The following is a 26,576-nucleotide window of genomic DNA, read 5'->3' on the forward strand; positions in this document are numbered from 1 at the left end:
TCCCTGACTGGCAGATTGAGCTGTACTTGTTTGTTATCTTGATTATGGAGCAAGTGTGGTGGTGGCATTTTACTGCAAGCGCTTTTATCCTTTTGGGCTGCTAAACGTTCTTGTGTCATCTTTCTCCTTGAATTCAGGGCAGATGGTGTGCCAGATGCTAGCGCTGCCAGTTTCAAATGATGGTGCCTCATACTAGTAAAGTTTGCAAACAGCCCGCTGGGTCCCTCGGACAGAGCACCCTCCTGCGACTCACGACTGGTGCTCACCTGCCTCGGGACTCTCCGGGCTACCTGCATTTTTGTCGCATTCTAGTCTTCCGGCACCTTTCTCACACTGTCTTGAACCTCCCTCTCCGGTATATAGAAGCCGTTGTGCTGAGAGTTCCTTGTGTAGAACCGCCCAGGCGTGGTGCTAATAGATTAGTTCAGATGCGCCGTCTGCAGACTACGAGAAGCCACCATTCCGTAGAGCAATCAAACATGCAAGCGGAAGGTAACTGACGGGTGAGCGCTATCAAGAGGCCTTGTGAGCTCTGCCTGCCGGCCCCTATGAGCCCAGTTCTCGAGGTATATCACAAAGAGGGAGCAAGACAGCTTAGGGGGGGTCAGAGCGAGGGGCGAAGGGAGCTAGAGGGAGACATTAGAGAGGGTTGTGTGATGGAACCACACATGCCAGAACAGCGCATGCCTTAACAACACAGTCTGAACCACAACTGCATTGTTTCCACACAATTTTGTTGTAAAAGCATGCCTAGTAAAGGCATGTGTGGAAACTGCTTGTGAAATGGCATGCGTGGTTCTTTCATGCAGCCTCCCCCCACCCTGACCCCAAAAACTACCTCCACTTTGATTACCTAAACTACCACGCCCCTCCACCTAAAAACTAAACTACCCCGATACCCCTACCGGCCCTGAGCCCTAAAACCTTCCCCCTAATAAGTAAACTACCCCGACCCCGCACCCACCCTAAATCCTAAAAAAGAACTATCCCGACCCCCCACCCTGCCCCTAAAAACAAAATTACCAAGACCCCCCCACCCACTCTGAGCCCTATAAAAACTACCCCGACCCCCCACCCCTGCTCCTAAAAACGAAAGTACCCCAACACCCCCACCCACCCTAAACTCTAAATCTACCCCACTGCTAAAAACTACCCACAACCCTTCCCCAACCCCGCTTACCTCACTGCATCCTCTTCTGATCCTTTCTCCTCTTCTCTCATCGCAACCTTGCCCACCACTAAAACATAAACTACCCTGCTCCCAACCCTAAGCCCTAAAAGTAAAAAATACCCAAACCCCTCCACCCCCCTGTTAAAAAGAAAAAAAAAGCCCTCCCTCCACCCCAAGCCCTTAATCTATACCCCACCCCTAAAAACAACCCCCCAACCCTGCCCCAGCCCCACTGAGCCCTCTCCCGATCCACTCTGCCTTTTTCTGGGCCTTAACCACGCATATGTGTAGTTTGACACATGCTTGGCTAAGGCAAAGAAAAAGGCAGTCATTGTTTCGGGAAGCGTAGTTACGCTTGCGTGGGAAACGTCTGCGTTGTTCACAACGCGTTGTTTAGGACGTTTCCTATTAGAGAGGAAAGGGGGACCAGCCAGAGAAAATGCTTGAAGTAAGCTATGAAAAACACTCTGAATCTGTGTAACTTGCTATATTGGGAAGAAGCTTTTCTTTTTTTTTTTCTTTTGTTAAGATTTTGTGAAACAAGATGTATAATCTCACTGTTTGTATTAGAAATTGAACTTTAGCAACAGTATTATTGTTTCATACATCAGTTAAGGGTATATTTAGCAAACAGTCCATTATGGTGTAACATAGATGACATTCTTATCCCATGTTCTGACTTTCTGGTTCCCGTCATTAAGATTTATTGAATAGGAATTACTGTTCGAAAAGCAATTAAAGACACTTGCTTCTTTTCAGCCTCGGATGCTTCTTGCTACTCCTTAATTCTTTGAGCAAGAATCCCTTTTGCCTTCCTCGTCCTTTCAACAGGGTCACTTCTATCTGCATAGCTCCAAGATGCTCCTGTGGGAGTGGTAGTGTAGTGCGCTCTTCAAGTGACTTATTCATTCATTAATTCGTTCTTCATTCATCATAAGGAGCCTTTTGGAAAAGAAGCCATGTTTTTCACCCTAATTGTTCCTGTTTTAAAATTGCGACTGAAGCCTTGCTCTCAAATACTTCTCCGTCTCTTTTATCCAACCAGTTGACAGACCCCCATGTTTCTTCTGCTGTCTGAATGGACATGTTCATTGTAGGGGCTGTATTCTTTCCTGTAGTATTTGAGACCTGGAATATGGATAGTTAGACATTTTAGAAGCTAGTGACCTTATCAGTGTTTCCCTCTGTAAATATTTATTTCAGCGCATTTTCAGAGAGACGTGCTTGATATATGTGTGTGTGTGTGTGTGTGTATATATATATATGTGTGTGTGTATATATATCTATAGCTTGCCAAATGTAACCAAGCCCACGAGAAATGACTTGCTCGTCGTCTAGTGATGTGTACGTTCAAGGCATGTTTAGAGGCAGCATTGGTGATGGTAGGAGTTATCTTGCAGCAGCTGAGTCTGTTAGTTTCTGTATGATTTCACATGTTAAAAGAGGCAGACAAACATGCCGGTTTCTAGTATGCTTACATATTGTAGATTTGAGTTCTACTATGTCATTTTGGGGCAGGGGTCTTCAAACTTTTTAATGACGCACCCCTTTCCTGTGGAAAAAATAATCATGCTGTGGGCAGCCTAGTCTCACTAAAGTGTACAAATATCCAAATAGTGATATGCAAGCAGGCCTAGTGGGGAGGGGAGGCGGGAGTTCAGTAGATTGACCTGTTTTGCTGCAGACCTTAAACGTTGACTGGGGTTATTCCTCTTTCAACCCTAGCTAGATATAGTTTGGGAGGGGGGGGTGGTTAGATAATCGGTCTCTTAAGAAAAAACAGTGTTTGGTAATCCATGTCATATGTAATTCGTTGTTTGCTTACATTCATTGCAGATAGTTGACAGGCCCAATGTACTGTTCCTCCTACATTGCACCCTAGTACCAACTGTTGAGTAAGAAGTGCAATGAGGCATGCAGGATGCTATATTGCTCATCTTTTGATGTCTGCGATATTATGTTTATGCAATACTGCACAAAACCAATAACGTTTATTAAAAAATATACCCACCAAGTGATGGGGACAAGGATTTTGTGAGTTATTTGGAGCCCCACCCTTTACACTACCTCCAGGTCAGGGCATCTGTGACACAAATATTACGATGGCCCCCTACAGGTTGTGCTCACTGGCACTCTGGGCCTTACAGTAAAAACCTAGCATTGTTGTCAGCAGGGTGCTGCTTTTGGCCGGTGCTTGTGTCCCTTGTGATCCAGTCCTGCTCCATCAGGGCGCAGGAGCGTAGCTTCAGGGGGGCTGTTAGGGTTGTTACACCCCACTAATAAATGTATTATCCAATAAATAGTTGGGTGCAGCGTGTGGTGAGGTGTCTATCGGATTTGACTAGGAATGTTTACATACAGACAAAAACGCATTCACGGTCTCTCCTTCCTATTTTAAAAGTTGTAAAATGTTAATTATTTTACAAAGTGTTACGCTTTCTCTTACTTAGTACTTCCACCAATTCCCAGTCCTCCCCTTTCCATTGCCCCTTAGGCCCCTCCCATGCACCCTGCTTGTCGCATAGTGTATTTTAACAGTATATGGAAAGTCTGACGCTCACAACTCCCAGTCTTACTGAGCAAGCTACGCCCCTGTCAGAGGGGTCCGCCCCCAGTTTGAAGACCTCTATTATAGGGTAATCTGAGTTCCACTGAGGAGTCTGTCACTGAGCACATTTCGTGAAACCAGAATCTGATATGCGAGCATAGGTGCGATTTTGATAGTAAACATTGTTGCTTCGACATTTTACTGTAACAAGTAAAGGAACACCAGAAGCCTTGAGTGAAAGCTGCCCGTGTTGTCTGATCTTCTGGCCGTGAATAGAACATGTTCTCTTTGTCCATTTCTTAGCTGCTACAGCAAGTCCTCATTGGTTTATAAATGACAAACTATGTTTAGTATTCAGCACTTTACTACTTTGTTTCAGCTTCCCTGCAATGCCTAGGCCTTTGCGTCACTTGTGCCAGTAAACCTGTCATTGATTATAAACTCCTGTGACCTCGAACGGCCCCTTTTTGTGCTGACGCTTGTAGCTCGACTTCCCCGCATTTTTGTGGGCAGTATTAGTGTTGTTTTACAGGGCTGCAGAGTATATTCATCACGAAATGTAAACATCGACGAAATGCCGGGCCTGGCTCACAATTTGATTGCCACATTAGATAAACAATGATGAAGGGTGAGTGCTGAAGTGGGAGATGCAATATTTATCGCATCTGATAAAATGTGATACCCTACTGATTGGTATATTTACAAGCCGCTCAGATAATTGGGCCTATGTGTATACTCAGTAAGACGTCTGTAACTTACACCAGCCTAAACATCAGGAAATGGTTGACTAAGGTGCCATTTCAAGTGCCTCTCCTTGAATCCGCTTTCTGGTCTTACCAGCAGTGCCACACTCACCCCTCTCAGCAGGTGGCATTAGGCATTCGTGTCCAGCTATTTAACAAAAATGTAATCTTCCTGATTGTGCCAGCTTGTGTCCATTGAGGAGGAAGAATGATAAATGATTTTGCACAGGATTAATTTAATCACCTTCTCACCCGCTTGAGCAGGTTTTAGGCAGCGTGGGGCCTTGCACTGGGGTGGAGGCCTCAAGTTTTCATGCTGATATTTGCAGCACTTGTATAATTTCAGATGTAAGTGCTGTGGAACATTTTTATGACCTGTCCACTGTATATTCCACACCTGTCATAAAACGTGTTTCTGATCTGTGCATGCCTGTTAACAGAGCTCAAAAACAGGATGGAAATCTTAAAAATGTTAAACAATTTGAACCCATACTTTTCTTGTTCTCTTGCAGGTTTTTATTCACAATCCCCACAGTAGAGGGCAGCGCCTAGTGGCACATCGTGTGGTACAAAGCACCCAGGATTCGGACACGTCTCTGCTCAACATTAACCAGTCTGTCAGCTGTCTGACAGCCGGTGTGCTCAATCCCCAGCTGGGCTATGACTCCCTTGTCGTCGGGACTCAGACTAACGTGCTGGCTTACGATGTGCACAACAATTCGGATTTGTTTTACAGAGAGGTGGGACAAACATGCTCGTAGATATGATAATGAAAGTCATCCGATGCAGAATAATGCTAACTAGGGTTATGTGGTTTATCAGTCCGAAGTCCTGATTTCAAGTTGATTGGTAATGCAAAATCTGTTAAATTTGTTTTGGGGCTCTTAAATTCGGCCATGGAACCATCAGCGGAAATTTATATCTCCACCGCGGGTGTTGTCACAAATCGTAGGATTTTCCTTTTCCACCCAGCTTTAAATCGGGAATAAGTCTTCATCGTCATATCCAGTTCTGGGTTCAGTGCCTTTTTACTTTCGTTTTTGCCTTCCTACTTTCTTCTTTTACAATGTTTTTCTTTTACGTTTAATTCTCACTCAGTTGTATCGAATTCCTTCATAAAAACTATGTATATATATGTGCTCCACAGTTTATTTTTTCTCTCTCTTGTCCCTCTCCTGTATGATTTTCTTTCTTTTTCCTCCTCTGTGCCTATGCTATGAGCGGGCAAGATTCCCTTATTTGTCCACACCTCGCTAGGGCCTCAAACAAATAGTGAGGTAGACCTCTGCATGCTCTTGAGAGTAGGTAGTTTGAGTTTTTCTATTGTGACTCCAAGAAATTTAAGGAGCAGTTAATCTAGTTAATACTCTTTTTCATTTTGGCACCAGAGCCACAATTTTGAGGTGCCTCTTTTCATGTGTTCCTACTCCAGGGACATTTGCAGAGCTAATGTTTGTGGTTCTTTATGGGAGTGTGTTTAAAGCTTACCAAAGAAGGGGTAATGTGTTATAGACCGTTTTTCCCCGTATGCTATCCACACAGACCAAAGCAGTCCCTCTGAGTGTTAAAGAGCCATCTCCTGGACTCAATTTTGAAGGAAGTCTAGCTCTGAGCAGTAGACCTCCACAATGCTGACTTCCAGTTCCAGAATGTAAAGGTCAACAACGCAATGTGATGTGTAGACGGCATTGCCCTCTTCAACATATACCATCCCTGTTTTGTCCCAGGCCTTGGTAGCAGTGGCAGTCTTTCTGCATTGCCCAGAGCTGCATTTCTAGTCCTCTGTGGGAGACTGCTACTCAGTATCTAGTCTGTGAAGCCAGTTCTTGGTCTTTTGCTGGTTCTGCAGACACACTGAGCTCTACTTTCAGTTGCTTGCAACATCCGACGGGCCAAGTAAAGGACGTCCATACCCATCAGGACAATGAGTAATGCAGTAAACCATCGAACCTGGGGACTCTGGCTTGTTGAAATCTGGGTAAAATGTGGCCAAGAATGAGTAATTAGACTGTTTCTCCAGTGATTTCCTATTCCGTAGTTTAACCTTCAGTATCCAACTCTTAATGTTGTGGTGTTACTGAGCCCTAGGTAATGTGCCAACTGGTATGCAATCATTTTTTCCTGCCCCATTAATGGGCCGCGCCTAATGAGACCTGTAGTCGGTTCTGATGAAACAACTCTTAGACCTCCTCTTTTTTTATGGATTTTCTAAGCAACAGGTAGGGCAACACACTCACTAACTCGGGTATGGCATTCAAGCACTTAATGCCCCACTTCTTCTGAAAATAGACCACCAGTTTCAACTGTCCATCCATTGGGATCGCGAGTTTTCTTATTTGCCCTTGTTTTGAATGAGCTAGTGATGGCCCCACCTGAGCAGGTGGTGATTGAAAATGTCTCTTCATGAAAACATCCCTGTGTATTGTCAAAGCTAAGGATCTTTTGTAGTTTTTGATTTTATCCTCCGTAATGTAATATGCAAAACAACCTCAGGAGCGAGCTATTCACTATAATCTCAAGTGGCAGCCGCTCCCTACATTGTGCACTTCCCTCATGCTAGAACCGCTTAGATTCAGAATAAAGAAGACCTACGCCAGCCTCTTCTCTTGTTCTGCCCCAAGAATATGGAACTCTCTCCTGTCTGAGATGGAGTCTAACACATCGACAAATGCTTTAAAAAAAAAAATGGTAAAAAATACTTTACTAAACAGATTCCTACCTTAAGGATCTGGTTCATGGTTGTCTCCTGAACCACCTGACACCCTTTGTTACCCTCTCGCTGAGCCGTTGCTATCATTGTTTCACTGTCATGTCTCCAGTACAGTGCTCATAGACGACACACTTTGTTACCCAACACATTTGATCCTACTTCTATAATTTTTTCTTGTTTTGTGTTTGCTGCTTGAAACTCTGTTATGTAACTTGTTATGGTTTCTCTCTGTACAGCACTCTGATACCCTTCGATCGTGTTTGCTTTTTATACAACTCTCAAAATATAATAAATGTATTCCGGTACACAAGCACTAGGGCACGCACACACACAGTTTAGACTGCAAGGCTCATAATCTTTTTGCCTGATCAACTTTCCTATAACTGTGATCATTCTTGAGCTCTTCCCACGTGCTCAGGATGTTAGATTAATTTACTTGTTCTATGCTGCTGTTGCTCAGATATTTTCAGGCAGAGCATACCTTCAGCTGATGCCACGTCAGATACCATTCCACTAAATAAGCACTTGAAGGCTGAAGCATGCAGTGGTGAGTATACAGCACACAAGGAAATCACACTAGTATCCTAACCTGACTACAGGCAACTTAAGTACATTTTCTGCTTTCATCCACGTGATGGATCTGGTCCTATATCAATTTAGCCGCCCTTTCTCTGTTTACCACTTTTGGAACACTTGCAACCAACCAATCAACACCAAATGTGTCTTTTTTTCTGTGATCACTTCTGTTGTTTTCTGTAATTACTCTGTGTCTCTATACATTTTAGTGATGTTTGCCTATTCTATATTCTTGCTTTTAAATTTCCTTGAATTCCTCTTTTAGATCACAGATGGAGCTAACGCGATTGTGCTTGGGAATTTGGGCAACGTGTCAACTCCTCTTGCAATTATTGGTGGAAACTGTGCCCTGCAAGGATTTGATTATGAAGGAAATGATCTTTTTTGGACAGTAAGAATATAATTCTCCTTAGTATTATTTACACTAGTCATGATTTTCTTTGGCAATAAAATCTCTTAACTGCTACAAATCAATTTTGGACAAATATTTGACATTTTTAAAGCTCTCTTAAACTCATAATAAAAAGAAAATATTTCAAAAAGGAATATTCAACATATATAATGCATCACATCCCTTAATTGCACAACAGTCATCTTCCTGTGAAAACAAAGTTACGTATGGGAATTCAGTTTGTTAGGACTAGAGCGAAACAGTTTTGTCATAATACCAGAAAAAACAGCCAGTAGAAGGCCATAATCTTCTCAAGCCAAAAGAGCTGTGAAATCTGCTGAGGCAGTTTCCAAGAACCTGGTCTGAAATTCTTTGAGACAATAATTTTCGCGAGTGTGATAGACTTAAAGCACCGAAAGGTGACACCCTTCTTGGGACTGACTAGAGCTTGCCATCTTGTTTAGGAAGTAGGGTGGCTAACCTTGGATTTGGAGTTGTGTGACCACTTGTGACTTCTGTTTTGCGTATCTTTGTTAGCTTATGTCTCAAAGCGCTCTGAGTGAGAGGTAGGGTATAGTATATTAGGAGTTAGTTAGTTATTAGCTATGTTGTCACAGGACACCCGAAGAAGGGATATTGATAATATTGCTCATAAATATTTGTTGAGAAAGATACATTCTACTCTGATAATTTGAGGAAAGGAAGAGGATTGCGAGAAAGGACAGGTGAGGTTAGCTGTTTAACATAAAATCACAGTTGCAATGTATGTTTGTTTCAAGGTTTCTTCAGGGCTTTCATATTTCAGTTCATTATCCAAATGTGTAAAGTTATCTATTATTCACAGGAAAAGATCATGTTGAAGCTCCTTGCCAATGACTTAGTGACTATAATCAATTTTGGAGCTCTGTACACACATAAAGACAGAGGACAGTCTTATTCCAGTTAATCAATCAAACGATCAATATGCTTTATTTGCTTTGAAATTACAAGCCATAAAAGTCAGTTACAATAACACCAAGCAGTACAAATAACAAAGCAAGATGTTACAAATCATCAACCATGGAGTTCCTTAGTCTAAAAGCTCAGTTTAAGAAACAAGCAACAGAGTGACAAAAGGATTCCTCAATAGCTGTAAAAACAATAAGGCAGCCTACCCTGAGTAAAAATTATTCCCACTAAAAGTGACTTTAGGAAGCAAGATCTAAAGTGCTTATCAATAGGACAGAATAAAATTAAGTGCATGGTGTCTTGGGTAGATACGGTGTCACAAATACACGGAGGGCTGTCTGTCATAAGACCATCCCTTGTGGATACTAAGCACACATACCATAAAAGACATTGAGGATATTCAAACTTTACTCTCAATCAGCGATATGGAGAATGAGGTGAACAATACACAACTCATTTTAAATGATTTGAATATCATACAGGATTTGTCACTAAATAGTGGATTTAAACCTAAATCCATTTTTACACCTATATTAGTTAGTGACAATGCGATTGACACCTTTCAGAGATTGGTTGTGGAAGATTTAGATAAACTTGAAAAAAAGATCGAGGAGGGCAAATCACACATCACATTTAATGTAACCAAAAAGGAAAGACTGGCATTAAAAGATCTAAGTGACAACCAGGACTTAGTAATAAAGGAAGCGGACAAGGGAGGCAACATAGTCATTCTAAATAGATCAGACTATGTTAATGAAATCAATCGCCAACTGACAGACAACATATCATATATAGAACTAAAGCATAATCCCTTGTCTACTATAGTTCGAGAACTGGACACACTACTGCATAATTGGAAAACACAATGCCTTATCTCTGATGCTGAATATAAGTACATCTTTAATGCTTATCCTAGGGCACCTTGCATATACATACTTCCTAAAATACATAAACATAAGACAGCACCTCCTGGTAGACCTATTATATCCGGAATAGATTCGCTGATTGAAACATTATCGAAATATATAGACAGTTTTTTACAACCTTTTGTGAAAAACCTTCCATCATACTTGCAAGACACACAAGATGTTTTGGTAAAACTAGAAGACATCACGTGGTCCCCGGAAATGATGTGGGTGACTTTGGATGTTAGCTCTCTTTATACGTGTATACCGAAAAATAGAGGTCTGGAAGCTGTTTGCCATTTTTTGGCCAACAGATCGGCCTCATATTTGGAACATACCAATATGCTAGTAGACATGATTCGGTTCATACTTGAGAACAACGTCTTCGTTCACGAAGGCAGATGGTACAGACAAGCACAAGGGGTAGCGATGGGATCACGCTTTTCGCCCTCCTATGCAAATCTATACATGGGTCTTTTTGAAAAAACACACCTTTGGCTTAACGGTCCCACGAATCTGACAGAACACATATTTTTTTGGGGAAGGTACATCGATGATGTACTTATGATCTGGACCGGTGATGAATCTCAATTGGTTGAACTCATATATCACATTAACAATAATGATTTCAATATCAAAATGACGTACGAACATAGTAGGGACCGGATTAATTTCCTGGATTTGGAAATATTCATAGAAAACAACTGTGTACATTCGAATTTACATCGCAAATCGACTGCTTGCAATGCACTGTTACATGCCAACAGTTCCCATCCATCCACACAAATCAACGCCATCCCTTTTGGTGAGATGGTTCGGGTTAAGAGAAATTGCAGCAATAACAGACTCTGCGAGATAGAATTGGACAAATTAGAGAACAGATTTACCCAGAGAGGTTATCCTAAACATATTTTGAACAGTGCAAGGGGTAAACTTAACAAGCTGCCAAGATCGTCACTTTTGATTAATAAGTGTAAAAAGAATGTTACATCAAAAAGACCAATATCATTCTGCACTTCTTTTAGTCAAAACAGTCAGGACATTTATAGGATTTTGTTTAAACATTGGAATGTCCTGCACACTGACAACACTCTAAAACATGTCTTATCTAACAAACCTCATATGATTCATAAAAAAGGCACTACCATCAGGGACAAAATTTGCAAGAGCTTTTTACCACCTCTCAAAGATAAACAACTTATGTGGTTACCAGAAAAACCAAAGGGTTTTTTCAATTGCAGTAAATGCAATATTTGCCATTTGGCTTTACATAAGACCTTGACTTTCAACTTTAATGGCAGTAAGACATATAAGATACAAGATTTTATCAATTGTAATACGAGATATGTGGTTTACATTTTGATATGCAAATGCACGAAAATATATGTAGGGAGCACCATCCGACCCTTAAAGGAGAGGATCCAAGAACATGTACGGGCCTTGAGAAATAATGACACACTATCTCCAGTAGTGCGCCATGTGCTCAAAGAACACTCTACACTTGAGGTTCCCATGTTTAAATACATGGGTATCAGCCAGACACGAGCACATCCCAGAGGGGGAAATCGAGAACTAGAACTCCGAAAAAATGAATCAAGATGGATATTAAGGTTGAAGAGCATACAATTAGGGATGAATGTAGATCATGAAATGTATCATTTTTTATGATGTTATATGCTCTTGTGAAAACATTGAAGAGATCCTTGCTCCGTTATTGTATGTGACAATGACATTGTTACAGCGGAGTACAAATTTGGGGATGTGCACTACAGATTGTAGTATAGTGCACCTGGAAATTGCATGATACACTATTACATCTACTAATGTGCACAATTATAAGACTACTTGCCTGTTGCATGAACAACACAGGCTAACAAGGCTGACTGCACTGATGTAACTTTTTACAAGCACACCAAAAGCAATATATAAGATAGTTCAGTTTGCGTTTTCTGGGTGTGCGCCGGGGTCTTGAGATTTCTATAGATATATGGAGTAAATTATAAGGAAATAATTAACTATATAGAGCTTTACTTCATTTTCCATTTTGTGATAATGTTCTACTACAACATGTCTCAACTTTATCGGTTTGGGTTCTTGTTTTCCAGAATGGTAATGACGTAAGCTGTGATTTTACATCATATAGGACTCGATATATAAAGGTGGATCTGTATTTAGATCAACACTTTGCTTATTAGTGCAAATATACAGGTTGCACCTCTCTCCAATTTAAGAGGGGCGCTCTGCATTAGAGAACTAGCACACTAGTGAGCTTATTATGAATCCCTTCAAGATGGCGCTTCTGTTGTTAAATTAACCGTGGGTACGCGCATAAACTCGGTTGTTATAATCAGGAGTACATAAATAATGGAGTAGTTGGGCTAATGTCGTTGTTAGCTTATGTAATTGACTTCCTTTCTTTTTGGGAACTGATGAGGTTTTTTATGTGTCTTTGTAAAATTGGTGAACGTTGTGGTGTGGCAACTTTGAAATTAATGCGACTGGAATTTCAAGATGGCGGCCGCTTTTCTACTATGGCCATTTGGCTAGTTAGATGAACAACAGAAGGCGTATACATATCGGTGTCCTACTTCTATGTTTATCAAACATAAAAGGACGAGTCCGATAGTTAATCGGTTTTTCGATAGCGATGCGGAAGGGCGCTTAATTACGGTCGGATTCGGCAGCAACAGGGTAAGAGACATTTGGCTAAATGCTTCACAGATACGGGGTTTATTTAATTAATATGTGTGTACTTGTTGGATTTTTGTAATGATTGGGAATTAGTCGCTGTGGCTGCATTTTCAGGAGGTTAATGTTTTGTTAATTTTTACAAACTTTTCTTATCTTACAATATGTTGCAGATAAAAATAATGTTTGGACTTTTGAAGTAACTGCGGAAGCCACATCTCGATTATACTATTACAACTTAACACATCCAACTCGGAACGTTTTGACTAGAGACATTTGAACATAGGTTAGTGGAGTACTTAGGTTGACCAATGTGTGTGCATTACATGTGATTTGGTCTTTTGTACATTGGAGATCTACTATGTTCTTTTACAGATGCACAGCTATTCGGCTCTTAATTGGGCAACTATTACTGGAATAGTATATATTGAATACAGGAAGATAAGGTATATTATTCAATAATCCCTCACCACCTGGGAGCTGCAAATTGGGCTATGTTATACATGACTCATATGATCACTTTGAGTTTTTGATTTTTTAGACACTTATGACATTCACTCTCTAGTTTTAAGTTAACGATACTAACCTGCATGAATATAATACAGTTGTTATTTCCTTTTTTTTTTTTTTTTTTTTGTTACTAAAATAATATGACGATATTTCTTGGAATACAATAATAGAAACAATAGTGTGTAAAATTTGGAATGTTGGTTTGTCCCTATTATTCATGTGTTTGATGGGACAACTGTGGCAATATGATATAGGAGTCACGATAATTACACTTATTTTTGGTTTTAACAACTTCACGTGCATGTGGTGGTTCTCATGGAAATTGATCATAGACTTTGACTTTAAGATTTTGTTTGAGACTAGTTGAAGTAGTAATATAAAACAAGTGATTACAAAGAATGATATGATTTGTTTTTGTCAGCCTTGATAAAGTCCTTTACAGGATGAAACACGTGTCGGCTGAATGTGATCGGAAATTTGCAAATCAATCTGCTTACACTGGAGAACAAGAAATCTTACTACCCAAAGTTAATTGATTGGACATTTGATACTATCTCCTATGAACTGATTGGGATTTTTTGGTGTTTGGATTTTAAGCTCCTTTTGGAAGAATTTCTGTCTCTAATTGGATTAGATTGTTTATGTTAAATGTGTGGCATGTATGTTTTTATTTGATGTGTTTGTGATATTTTTGTGATATTTATGTATTTTGGTTTGTTTGTTTTATAGTTATTGCTTCATATTTTGGTAAATTTTTGTATTAAAATCAATAACTGATATAGCTTAGTCTTGGAACCACTACATATTTGCGCTATCTTCACCTATCACTTTATGAACATTCATGATACTCTGTGATACTATGTTTGGATTCCATATATACAGTTAGGATTTCAAAGTAACTATTTAAGGAGTGCTCCGTTCATCATCTCTTTGGATACTAAGTAAAAGATGAACCATGTTTGACCAAAAACAAGTTAACAAATAACGATGAGTGTTAGGCTTGTCAAACAAAATATATGGTTCTATTGACAGAGTGGACTGCAGAAGACAACATGACCTGACTGAAACCATAGAAAGAGCAAGGAATTCCCTCTCTTCATACAATTGTCTGCAAGAGGCTTCTTTAATCTAAAATAAATTCAGCCTTCTCAATGCTCCTAGGGGTGCTTAAGAGGAAGGGTCAAACTAATTTAAACAGGTAATCACAAATGTAAGCAATCCAAGGTATGCGAGAGACACCAGCCAAACCTAGGCAGTCCTTAAGTAGTTTCCTGTTAAGTTCTTATTGCTGCTTATCCCAGACAGGCAATCATAATACGAGAGGTCCCAGTTGAGTCATGTCAGCCAGAAATCCGTGCCCCAGCTCCTCGCCGACAATGAAATTAGATGAACCGCTCGGAGGTGCAAGTAGCCCTCTGAGGAATATGTTCTCGGCACACTGTGAAGAGGCGATGGCAGCATAACCCCAAATAGCACAGCCATAAGACATTATAGGTATACACTTGGCCTTGTAAATCTCAAACATAGCCCCCACTGATTTGTGGCCTAATCTAGCAGCAAAGTCAAAAATGGCAAATACGTCTGGCAAATGCATGTCTTTTTATCTTAGCCAAAGAAGACTAACTGAGACGAGTCAACGCCGAGGTATGGGAAGGTTTTGACTCTGGTAAGTATGTGGACCTTGCAAAGGTGGGATCTGCTTTTGGTGTGCGATTTGATCGAATTAATAGTAAGATCAAGTGATTCCATGTAATTGCTAAAAAGGGCCAATAGAATTTGAAGACATGGCCCTGTCCTCAAGACTAACACATTATCATCCGCATATAACAGAGCAGGAACAGTACAGCCAACAATTTAGAGAATAAATAAAAAAGGAGCTAAAATACAGTCTTGTCTGAACCCTCTGTTAAGTGTAAAGTTTTCGGTGCGTTCCCCTTCGTACCATACTTGACAGATGCACTCATATTTCAGTGCAAATCATGCACAAACAAAACAATGTTTTTATCAATCCCCATTCTAGCATGACACACCGCAGCTTGTCTCGGTTGACCCTGTCAAACGTAGAACTTAAGTTCATTAAAGCCAGGTATACAGCTCCAGATTTAGCCACAGTGTATTTATTAATTAAAAGGTACAAGTTAAGGCACTGATCTACAGTGCCCTTGCCTGAACTAAAACCATATAGAACATCTGATAGCACTCTATGGGCTTTGGCCCAAGTTGTTAGTCTAGATAGGAGCACTTTCCCAATGACCTTGACCTCAGAATCTGTCAAAGAAATTGGGCAGTAGTACGGAGGGTCATCCCTCAAGCCTTTTTTGTACATAGGGATGATGACAGACTTAGACCATGTACTGCGGAGATTGTGCTTTAAAACGGTATTAAAATAAGTAGGTAAAATAGGGGCCCATAAATGAATACTGGACTTGAGTAAATCCATTGGTATTCCATTGGGGCCAGGTTAAAATAGCATCTCCTACTTTCGTCCAGTCAAAAGAGCGAGAAAGGTCATGCATAAAAATAAATGTCAGAAGGGACTCTATCTGTTCTGCAACATAACAAGGCCTGTTATAAATGGCTTTGAAATTTTTGACCCACATATCAGCCATAATATGATGTGACAAGGAGCTGCCCTGATCAGTGGTATACAGAGGATGGTTCATGATCTTCCCAAAAATTAGCACTGGATCTAGATTCACTGGCAGAAACAAGATCATGCCAGGCCTCTTGTTATGCTCATGATTCCTGCTCTGTAGAGAAGATTTATACTGGGTTGTAAAGGAAGCAACTTTACATCTATCCCTAGGCCTTTCCCTAAGAGCTACAAAGAACTTACCATGAGCCCTAATACAGGAGCAGTCAAACCATTTCACATTTGTAGATTGGCTGGGTCGGGATGAAGTAAGGAGGACTGCCGCAGGTCTGCTCAAAGTCTCATACAAAGAAAAGTCACTCTGAGGGTCAATACATAACATGAAAGATTCAAACAGTGACTAAGCTTGACTAAGCAAGTCCTGGTAAAAAAGAAAAAAAAAAGGCCTGGGTCAATACCTTGCCATCTAAGTCTGTGCCCCTGGTCATGTGTAGACAGCTGCCATGGGTTTAGATTCCGGGAGAAATCCATGTGTTGTCTCTAAACAGAGTGGCAACAAGGGATTGTAGTCACGTCTTGTGTCCTGTAACAGGTTATAGTGTGTCAACAGTTTCAGCAAGGTAGCAGAAACAAAAATAAAGTCTATAATAGTAGACAAACTACTTCCCTTAAAAGTAGGTTTAAGAACACTGCCCCAGAACTGCACTTCACCCTCATACAGTGCAGATAAATAAAAATAGCTCACCAGAGTATTAAACAGCTCTCCTTGTGCAGTGTGCACAAAGTGAGTGTGTGAAAAGGAGAGTAGGAACCTATCATCGAATCTGCAGACATCACAACAATGTAGATTAAAGTTGCCCATTAGAACAACCAGTGTGAAAACATTGCCAGATTGAGGGCCACTATCAAGCAAATATCTAATTATGCTAACATGGTCAGCAGTAAGAGGGAGGCTATTAGCATTATAAAAGTTAATAACAAGAAACCTGCACAAGCTAGAGAAAGACAATCACAGAACTAACAGATTAAGGCAGTCAAAATGTACTTGGTCTATTTTACACTTAAGAGTAAGAGAAACTAAGATCATGAGGTTACCCTTGGCTCTCCCAGACATAGAGCTCCGAGCAGGTACAGAAAAACTGCTGTAGCCACCAAGGAGAAGGCTACCACTTGTGTCCCAAGTCTCTTGAAGACAGATGATTTCATAGCTCCTTAGGAGAGCCAACCAGGAAGGGTCATCCCTAAGACCCGCAATACCATCAGTGTTCCAGGAAAGGATGTCTAGCATGCAAAGAGTATTATTAATACAACTCTTTGGCTCTGAACACGGAGGTTCCTGCAGCCCTGCAGGTGCAGTCAATGATGTAGGTCAGTCAGTATTGTCCAAGGTACTCAAGGGGTCAAAATGATTTGAGATAGATACGCTGAACAAACCGCTTTCGAGTTGGGCCGGGTGACCAGAAAAAGAAGCCATGCCTCAAGAAAAGCTAACTGTACAAAGATCACTATGATGTGAGCTAGGGTATGACTGAAGATATTTATAAAAGTAATCCAGTGATCCTGGAGTGATACTTGTTTCCGGGTTACGTTGCAGAATTAGTGAGCTTAGAATATCCCTTGCCCTGTTAAAGTTAATGACTTTGCAGTCCCGGGTAGAGTTTTAGAGCTCTTGCCCAGCCATGCAATACACCTAGACCATATTAATATGGTTAACCATGTGCAGGCTGGAGCCCGTCTTACCTTGAAGCCACGAACAACCCTATCCCTACGCTGATGGCGATCTTCGATAGAGCTGGCCTTCAGTTGAGGGACATTGGTCAAAATGACAACAAATGGAACAGCTGCTGGGGGAAGATCTAAACACACCTGGTCTCTGTTGATCAGGCGCACCTTATTGCCCAAATTCGGCCTCTCACTGGACAAGGTGATTCTGAGCTAAGTTGTGAAGAAGCATCAGCAGATTGCATACAAGGGCTGTTGAACGGTCTCTCATTGGGAGGGACCTGGGAGAAACATTTACTGATCCCACCCTCGCCGCTGGCATGGCAGATACATTGTAAGGTGGCTTAGGCGCCGGTATGATACATTGGGCAAGGGTACTTTGCTCAGCAGAGACAGTTGAGATAATAGATAAGTTATTGCCAAGACAGGTGACTGCTGAAAGGCCACCAAGAGCTTTTTCAACAATAGAAGTCTATCCCAGCATTATTTAAATGATTCAGTGATAAGTTTGTCAATGTTTTTAACAGGCTGCCCAATTAAGAATTTCATGAACGGAAAGAAATGCTATAGACACCTGGGTTTGAAAATGAGGCCTAGACCTGAATCGATTCCTTTGTTCAGCCTTTTCTTCCAGGTTGAACACATAGGTTGAGTGAGGAAGGGGTCACATTGCTGGTTAACAGTAACGCTTTTGGTACAGGCGTAGGGCAGGGAGGAGGGAAGTTGCTAAACTGGTGGAATTCTTAGTGTGAGAATCTGTAGAAGGTAAAGGTGTAACACAAAAAGTCCCACCACTCAGGGCTAGTGGCTAGGCCAATTTCTTCCTCCACAGTAGTGATCTCCTCATTACGTTAATATATTCCTTCCGTTACGGCTCTCTTGTGAGAGGATTGTGACAGCGATGTTTTACCCCTACTCATGATGGGAGTAGAAATAGAGGTGTTGGTGAAAATTGAAACCAAGAGGTGTGGCCAGTCCAGTCTTGTTTGGGCGCGGATGGGCGCAGACAGGCCCACTCTTGACCTGGTCTATGCCCAGGCCCTCTTGTGGTTTGTGTCCCTGCACTCCAGCATACGTTTGTGCCTCCCTCTCTTTTACATATCCATGGTTTATTCCCCCTCTTCCCAGATACCTCCACCTAGGTTGGAGCCCCCTGCTCATATACCCAAACTAAATGACCTTGTATCAAGTAACTCACCAACTGAAAAGATGGGATTTAACTGAAACTATTCTAATAAAATTGTAAGATGTTGTAGCATTTTAGATTTGATGCAGGGACAGTTTTGTATCTGGACATTGTGCACTCCTTGTGTGGCTAGTTGTCATTTTTTCATGAAGTATTTTAATCAGATTGCAAGAAGCCAAACATACATTATTATCATAGTAACAGCTTGTTATTTCCTTTCTAGGTTACAGGAGACAATGTGCGTTCATTGGCTTTATGCGATTTTGATAGCGATGGCAAAAAAGAGGTTAGTACAGTGAGTCATTCTTAGCAGAGATTACCTTTTGTTACTGCACACCGTACAGTCACAGTGGAGTTTGACATGATTGGCCTTTCCCTGGAGAGGCTCCGAATTTATAAACCTCATTTATGAGACAATCTCCATAAGTACCCAGTCAGTTTGATGGATGTTATCGAATGTATTATATTTTAGTGTTTTGTTTTTTTGGGGTTTTGAGAGTAGGATTTCAGTCAAAACCATTCTTTCGAGTGAACTTTGAATGTATGTACTGCTATTTAGTATCCTTATAAACTACTGTAACGCCAACGCTGATGAAGGGATACTATTTCATATTACAGACCGTATAAAACTTTGCCTTTGCCATTTGACTCGATAAATCTGATGGAGTGTTTTGAACTTCAGCCTTGAAAAGACCCAGGCTTAACTGTCCTAGGAGCAAAACATGCGATTATAGTAGTGTCACGCAACCATCGTTTGATTTATGAACTTACACATTTGCTGATATGTGAAAATGTTTAAGTCGCAGAAAAAAGAAAATCTATCAACAGAAGAAAGCATTTAATGTTTTGCCTTTCTTTTTTCATTTGTTCATTATGTCTACTAAAGCAAGATTTGTATTGCCTAAACATACTTAAATAAGCCTTAAGGAATATAATTTGCAAAATACTAATTGTGAAGAAGAAATATGTACAACAGTAATTGTTTTATTCTTTGATGAGGGAGGACTCCATCCTCCCACAGTCTCCCCATCCTGGAATGGGAAGATTCCACTCAGTACCCCATTCTAGGATTTGGATTAGTCTCCTGTTTGGGCCATGTCTAGGTAGGGTTTTAGTTATCTCTGAAATAAGACAACTCCAGTTTTAATCCAGGTCGGCATCCTCTTTTACGTCAGATTCCAAGCTCTAACAATGTCCTCCATGTCTCAACTCCAGATTCCCTCTAAGTCCTGAAAAGGAAATGACTGTACCCCAACACCACAATGAGGTGCTAGACAGCATGAAGCCCTGAAGCAGCGCAGATTCTGAAGAAATATCACAGGTTTAATTATCGTATCTCAGGTTGAGGAAGGGTTAGTACAGTGGGATTAGGAACTCTTAGTGGAGCGGGGATTAAGTGAGGGAAATAAAGACTAACTGGAAGGGCTGAGAAAAGGGAACCATTTGAGCAGAGCTTGTAGTCAGAGGAGAGAAGTTGCCATAAACAGCAGGCGTGTTTTCCAGGACTCAGTAGAGCGCTTAGAGGAGGGTGAAGAAGGAGCAATCTCTGTAAAATGTAGGTAGATGAGTTTTATTAATTTCCAAAGAAAACAACTGAAGTACTGAGTAGTAGTATCTTTTTAAGCATAGGCGTGCATGGAATGTAGTGACAAACCTGCTTAATTCAAGTCATATATTTGCAACAATGATGAACCAATAGAAGCTCCTGGATACCCTATCGGGTGATCAGACGCTCTTTATAAATCCTGATTGGTTGGTAGAAAATTTCAAAGGTCCATGTTATACAAAATATCTCACCAAGAGTACATTTAATTTTCATAATGCTGCCCCAGAGGGCAGGCTGACTTTTCATGGGGCACTCACTCAAGCAAATAATAGGCCTAATGCCAATGATACACACTACTGTACTGAAGGCTTTACTGTGCTATAGGACCACAGTCCTCCAGAATGAATGAATGAAAGGATAGCGAGAGTGGGAAGTCCTGAGTCCTGCTGGAGCCATCCATGCATATATTTATATAACAAAAGTATAGAGAAGAGTGTTACTGCCTATAGTTACAGGTAGGTGTTTGTCCTTTTTTCTGTTTGTGGACTGTAAGTTTTATGTCAAGGTATTTGTCTCCCACAAAGCCTGTTATTTAAAAACAGTGACATTTTGTTTTTCTTTTCAATTCATTTCCTATTAATGAGTGATGTCTGTACTTCATCCTCTGTCATAATCCTAACAGAATTTATTTTTATTAACTGTCACACCTGTAAAAGAGAAGCTTAAATGAAAGGAAACAAGTCTGAAAGTGTGTTGTGTGTAATAAGATGAACAGTGAGGAGCAAACAAAAACACTAGATCAACATTGTTATGACATCAACTCTTTCAGCTTCTGGTTGGCTCTGAAGACTTCGACATCAGAGTATTTAAAGAAGATGAGATTGTGGCAGAAATGTCAGAAACCGAGGTAAGGAGAAAATGAAGGAGTTTAATGAAATATGGCCTTTGAAAACGTTTGTATTATACCAGATACTGACGATGTAGAGAAGCTCTTTACGAGGTCCTGAGTTCTACCTGGCCCTGGCATCATCAGAGGGCTTTCTCCCTTTCACCTTACAGTATTGCTCATGATTAAACAATAGTGCCCTCTCCTCCGAAAACATGGCTATGTTAAATGTTGAAATCCAGCTTTGAAAGTGAGGAAGTTCTGCTTGGAAACTTCCAAGCTTTGTTAAAGAAAAGAGGTCCAGGTATTGTTGTGCAGGGTGGAGTGGGACTGATATTTCTCACGCTGGAGGACCTTTTTTTTTTTTTTTTTACAGGATTTCTTGGTCATGCATTTGTACTCTGCTAATAGTGAGGGCTTCTATTGTGCATACAGTGGATGACAGCGAACAGTGTTAAAATAACTGACAAGGGAATAATTGCGGCAGGTGAAGCTGTGGCGCAAGTTTCTTATTTGGTGCTGTTGGTATGCTCACGATTGGTAGTTTTTCATTGGTAAATGAAAGAAACACAGTGTTATTGTGAGGGGATAGGCTGAATTTTAGATTAAATGTATTCTCTTTACATTTGATGAGCACAGCACTCCTCCTTCCAGGGAAGGATGTACCTTTGACCGGGCTGACCAACTGAGAAAGGCTACAATGCAGAGATGTTTTGAGTCTTTCCAGAAGGAAAATGTGAATTCTCATCAAGTCAAAGTAGATTGTGCAAAGGTGTGCCCTGGAGACTGGGTGAGTGTGCTTTAGGGAAGCAAAGTAAAAGACCGATTCCCGGAGTAAAGAGATATCCCTAGAGGTTTGGGGTGAGTTTGAGCCAACTCGTGATCATTTGTATTTGGAGACGCTGTGTCTTTACTGGGTATGGTAACTGTGCAAACACTGAAGAGCTGACAAACCAAAGGCTTAGTGTATGTGAACCATTCTGGTAGCTCCTTGCAGAGGATATTGTTGTGGATCCTACCATTGGTTCCTTAGGGACAATAGGCTTACACACTGAGACAAAGGAGTCTTTGTTAGAGGGGGTGTATAATGTGGTATTTGTATCTCATACCCACAGCCTCTTTCATTAAGTATTACAGCTGTTTTTCTGTGTCTCATCATAGCATCTGTGAGGACACATTACAATTTGAGTCCCCTATTGCTTTAGAAAGAGTTGCATTTTAGAAGAGGTAAATGTATGTGAATGCTCCAGTACTGTGCTTAATTAGTAAAATAATGAGTTACGGTGCCCAGAGCAATAGACATTGATAAAAGCAATAGCAAATAGTGAGGGCCAAACCATATACTAAAAAAGTGGAATGTGAAAGGCAGTCCCCCACCCAAGGAAGTGGAATCAGTAGAAGGGAGCTGGAGGAACTAGGAACCCCAAGAGGTGAGTACCAGAGTGACCCCCAGCAACCAGGAGAGCAGAGGTAAGTACCTGGTTTTCCCAAAAACCAACAAGAGTACTTTGGAAAAGGATTGTGCAAGACCCAACCAAGACTAGAAGAACCCAAAGGTGGATCCTGACAGAAGAGGACCTGCAAAGGAAGGAGACCAAGTCCAGTACGAGTTGGAGTGTCCGGTTGTGGCAGGAGCCACTACCCACCCTTCTATGGATGCAGGACCAGGTCGACAGAGGGCGAAGAAGGTCAGCAGTGCAGCACAGGAGCCGAAGAGTGGTCCTAGTAGTGATGCAAGTGATGTTCCACGTAGGTGGTTGAGATGCAGTCGGTCAGTGGTGCTGGAAAACTACCAGCAAGCCTTTGCAAATGCAAGAGACGGAGAAGAAGTTTTGCACAGCTGAAGAGGACCAGCAAGGTTCAGGGGACTCGAGCTAAGGAGGGGAGTCCGGGGTGGCCCTCAGCAGCTGGGAGAGTCACAAGAAAAGGAGGCAGCCCACACAGGCAACCCACTGGAAGCAGGAGTCGTAGGGAGGCCCACTCAGCACACCTGAAGAGGAGTCCTACGTCGCTAGAGCAGCAGGCAGGAGACTGTGCATTACAGGAAGAAGTGCTGGGGGCTGGGGCTACACGGACCCTGAAGATCCCTTGGAGGAGGAACAAACAAGCCTTGGTAGTTGCAAGAGTAGCAGTGCACAGGGGTACTGTCCTGCAAGGAGAGGCAAGGGCTTACTGTTTCCCAAGTTGGATAGCTGGTAGAGAGGACCAGCGGGACCACAACCTGTGATGCAGGATCCACGCAGTTCCGGAGGAAAGAGGATCCACGCAGCCAGTCGTCATTGCAGTTGGTGCCTGCGGATGCAGGGGAGTGACTCCGACACTCCAAGGGAGATTCCTTCTTCTTGTGCAGGCCAAATACTCGCCGCCCTCAGAGGATGAGGCGTTGGGGAAATTTTGCTGTTGCTGGAAGGAGCTTTTAGAAACAATGTTGCAGAGCGGAGTTGTCGCTGGAGTTGCAAATTGTCGGTTCCTGAAGGGTCCAGTTGCAGTCAGAGTGCCAAAAGATGAAGTAAACGATGCAGAGGAGTCCTGCTGGAATCTTGCACGTCGAATCTGAGGACCCACCCAAGACAGAGACTCTAAACCGCCCAGGAAGGGGGATTGGTCACCTAGCAGGGTGTCCACCTATCAGGTGGGGGCCGTGACATCACCTACCTGACCTAGCCACTCACATGCTCCCAGGGGTCTCTGCCCACCTTGGAATCAAGATGACAGAATCAAGGGGCCACCTGGAGGAGCCCTGGGCACCACCCGTAGGGTGGTGATGGACAGGGGAGTTGTCACTCCCCTTTCCTTTGGCCAGTTTAGTGCCAGAGCAGGGACCGGAGTCCCTGGACTGGTGCAAACCGATTTATGCAAAGCATACCGGTGGCTTGGGAGGCTACCCCTCCCAAGCCATTAAACACTTATTTCCAATGGAGAGGGTGTTACCTCCATCTCCCACAAATATCCTTTTGTTCTGCCTTCCTGTGCCTGAGCTGGTCAAGCAGCAGGGGGCAGAAACCTGTCTGAGGGGTGGCAGCAGTGCGGGCTCCCCAGAAGACTGATAGGAGCAATGCTGGGAGTCCTCTAAGGAGCCCCTAAAGTGCATGGAATCATACAACCAATACTGGCAACAGTATTGGGGTATGATTATGACATGTTTGATACCAATCATGCCCAGGTTCGGAGTTACCGTTATATAGCTGGACAGCTGTGTCCAATACACAGGTAAAATGGCTTCCCCGCACTTATGAAGTCCAGTGCAGTGAAGCTGAAGTTAGTAGGGCACCTCTGCTCATGCAGGGGTACCCTAACACACAGGTATCTGCACCCTGCCTTCTGGGCTAGGAGGGTCTACCATTGGGGTGTCTTACAGTGACCTGGTGCAGTGACCTGTATTAAAAAGGTGCATGCACCTTTTCACAGAGGCTGCAATAGCAGGCCTGCAGATAAATTTTACATGGGCTCCCATGGGTGGCACAATAAATGCTGCAGCCCATGGGGAGCCCCTGGTGCCTCAATGCCATGGGGACATAGATGCTATATACTGGGGACTTATAAGTGGGACACCAGAATACCAATTGTCGGGTGTGCAAAGTCCTAAGAGGGAAAGAACAAAATCACGGCAGTCCTGATTAGCAAGATCCCAGTGAAAACAGTCAAAACACACTGACAGCAGTCAAACAGTGGGGGTAACCATGATACAAAAGGGTACTTTTCTACACCTAGAACATCAGAGGTCTCAATTCTTTTACTAAACGGTATAGGGTACATACTTCCGGAGACATGGCATTTGTGTTGCCGTGTTGCAAGAGACACACTTAGCTGATGAGGAAGCAAACAAAAAGAAACCGAGTAAACAGATGTTTTCCCTCAATGTACTGCCTCCTATGTGAGGGGGTCTTGATATGGTTGGCCCCAGGTGTGCTCTTCAGCACTGTCTTGCATGCTGATGTGGAGGGTGAATTTGTTCTCCTTTATAGACTGTTAGGTGCTAGGGAGGCGTGCTTCCTAAACGCTTGCGTACCCCCACACAGACAATAAAGCCTTTTGCTTTACTTGCTCTTGCTGAACCTGCTGCTCCGATGTATAGACCTGCCAATCATTTGAGCGGTGATTTCAATTGCATATTAGATGGTAATATGGATAGACGCTCACCTAGGTAACACACAAAACTGGCTGACTGTAGCAGTATCAGAGGTGATGGAACGATTATGGTGTATTGATATTTGGCTCGCTCTACACCCTACACACAAACAATACTCTTGCTATTCAGTGACACATAATATGCACAGTAGGCTGGACCGCATACTAGTGACCAGGGAATTCAGAGCCATGATACAGAGTGCCAGATACCTGAATCGATTCCTCTCAGAACATTTGCCATTGCTAGTGAAATGTAAGGGCAGTAGCCATGGGAACGAGCCACCCCCTTTGAGACTAAAATCAGAGTCCCTGAAGGACATGGTCTTTCATTCAGGTACTAGTACAGTTCTGGAGACCTGTCTGGAGCACAACTGGAGGTCCACAGGCACAAGAGCGACCGAGTGCAAGGCACTGAAGGCTGTAGTGAGGGGGGAATGTCTCTCTAAGACATATGGGATCAAAAAACAATTGACACAAGTTTTGTTACAAAAAGAAGCACAGCAGGTGGGGATGCAGCCCCGGGACAATGTCGACCAGCTTCCAAGGGCTCCCATCATGAGACTTAATCATGAAATAGCTACCCTCTGGGACATGCTTGACAGACATACATTTTGAGAGTACCAACAGAAGCTACATGCTGAGAAGGACAAATCTGGGAGACTACTTGCCTGGCTCCTAAAGAGAGAGGCTCCCTCCCCTTTGTTCATATCCCTAAAAGAGTTTGATGGGACGAGAGCTGTGACAGAGAACAGCATAAATGTGGTCCTTGTGGACTACCTGTCCCGGCTCTGTGAGGTACCAGTCGAGAATGGTCAGATGCAAATAGGGGCCTTTCTGACAGGCCTCCCTGTTTCAAATCTCTCGCAGGAGGACAGTGCAGGGCTAGTGACGGAAATCACACAAGAAGAAGTGCTAGCCGCATAAGAGGTCTTGCCACAGGGAAGACACCAGGAGAGGACGGTTATTTGTCTGAATTTTATCAAACCTATGTTGAGATATTAGCGGATAGACTTCTAGAAGTATACATAGAGGCTTACCAAACTGAGACCCTACCAGTTACTGTGAGAGAAGCCATAATAGTTATAGTTTGAAAGCTTGATAAGGACCTTGAGGATCTAGCCTCTTAGCGACTCCGTTCCATGCTGAACATGGACACAAAGGTGTGCTCCTGGGCGCTAGCTACCAGACTCCGGCACAAATAGGGAGCCCTTATCCATAAGAACGAATGTGGATTTATTCCTGGTCGCAATACTCTGATGAAAATCTGGTGACTGCACCATGTCTTGGTGTGCAGAAGGGATGCACCGCTTGGGGGAGCCCTTGTG

General features: G+C 42.4%; 1 protein-coding gene across 6 annotated transcripts in view; it reads left to right on the plus strand.

Annotated features, from left to right (window-relative positions):
* The window catches only part of BBS2 (Bardet-Biedl syndrome 2), a 305,860-nt gene that overhangs the window by 165,994 nt on the left and 113,290 nt on the right, over nt 1-26,576 (plus strand). For all 6 annotated transcript variants that reach the window (XM_069215826.1, XM_069215824.1, XM_069215829.1 and 3 more), the window contains 4 exons: nt 4,975-5,202; nt 8,014-8,139; nt 18,915-18,977; nt 21,067-21,144. In XM_069215826.1, the coding sequence (XP_069071927.1) occupies nt 4,975-5,202; nt 8,014-8,139; nt 18,915-18,977; nt 21,067-21,144 (495 nt within the window). The remainder of the gene's footprint in view (nt 1-4,974; nt 5,203-8,013; nt 8,140-18,914; nt 18,978-21,066; nt 21,145-26,576) is intronic.

This window comes from Pleurodeles waltl, chromosome 12 (assembly GCF_031143425.1).
Source record: "Pleurodeles waltl isolate 20211129_DDA chromosome 12, aPleWal1.hap1.20221129, whole genome shotgun sequence".
Taxonomy (NCBI): domain Eukaryota; kingdom Metazoa; phylum Chordata; class Amphibia; order Caudata; family Salamandridae; genus Pleurodeles; species Pleurodeles waltl.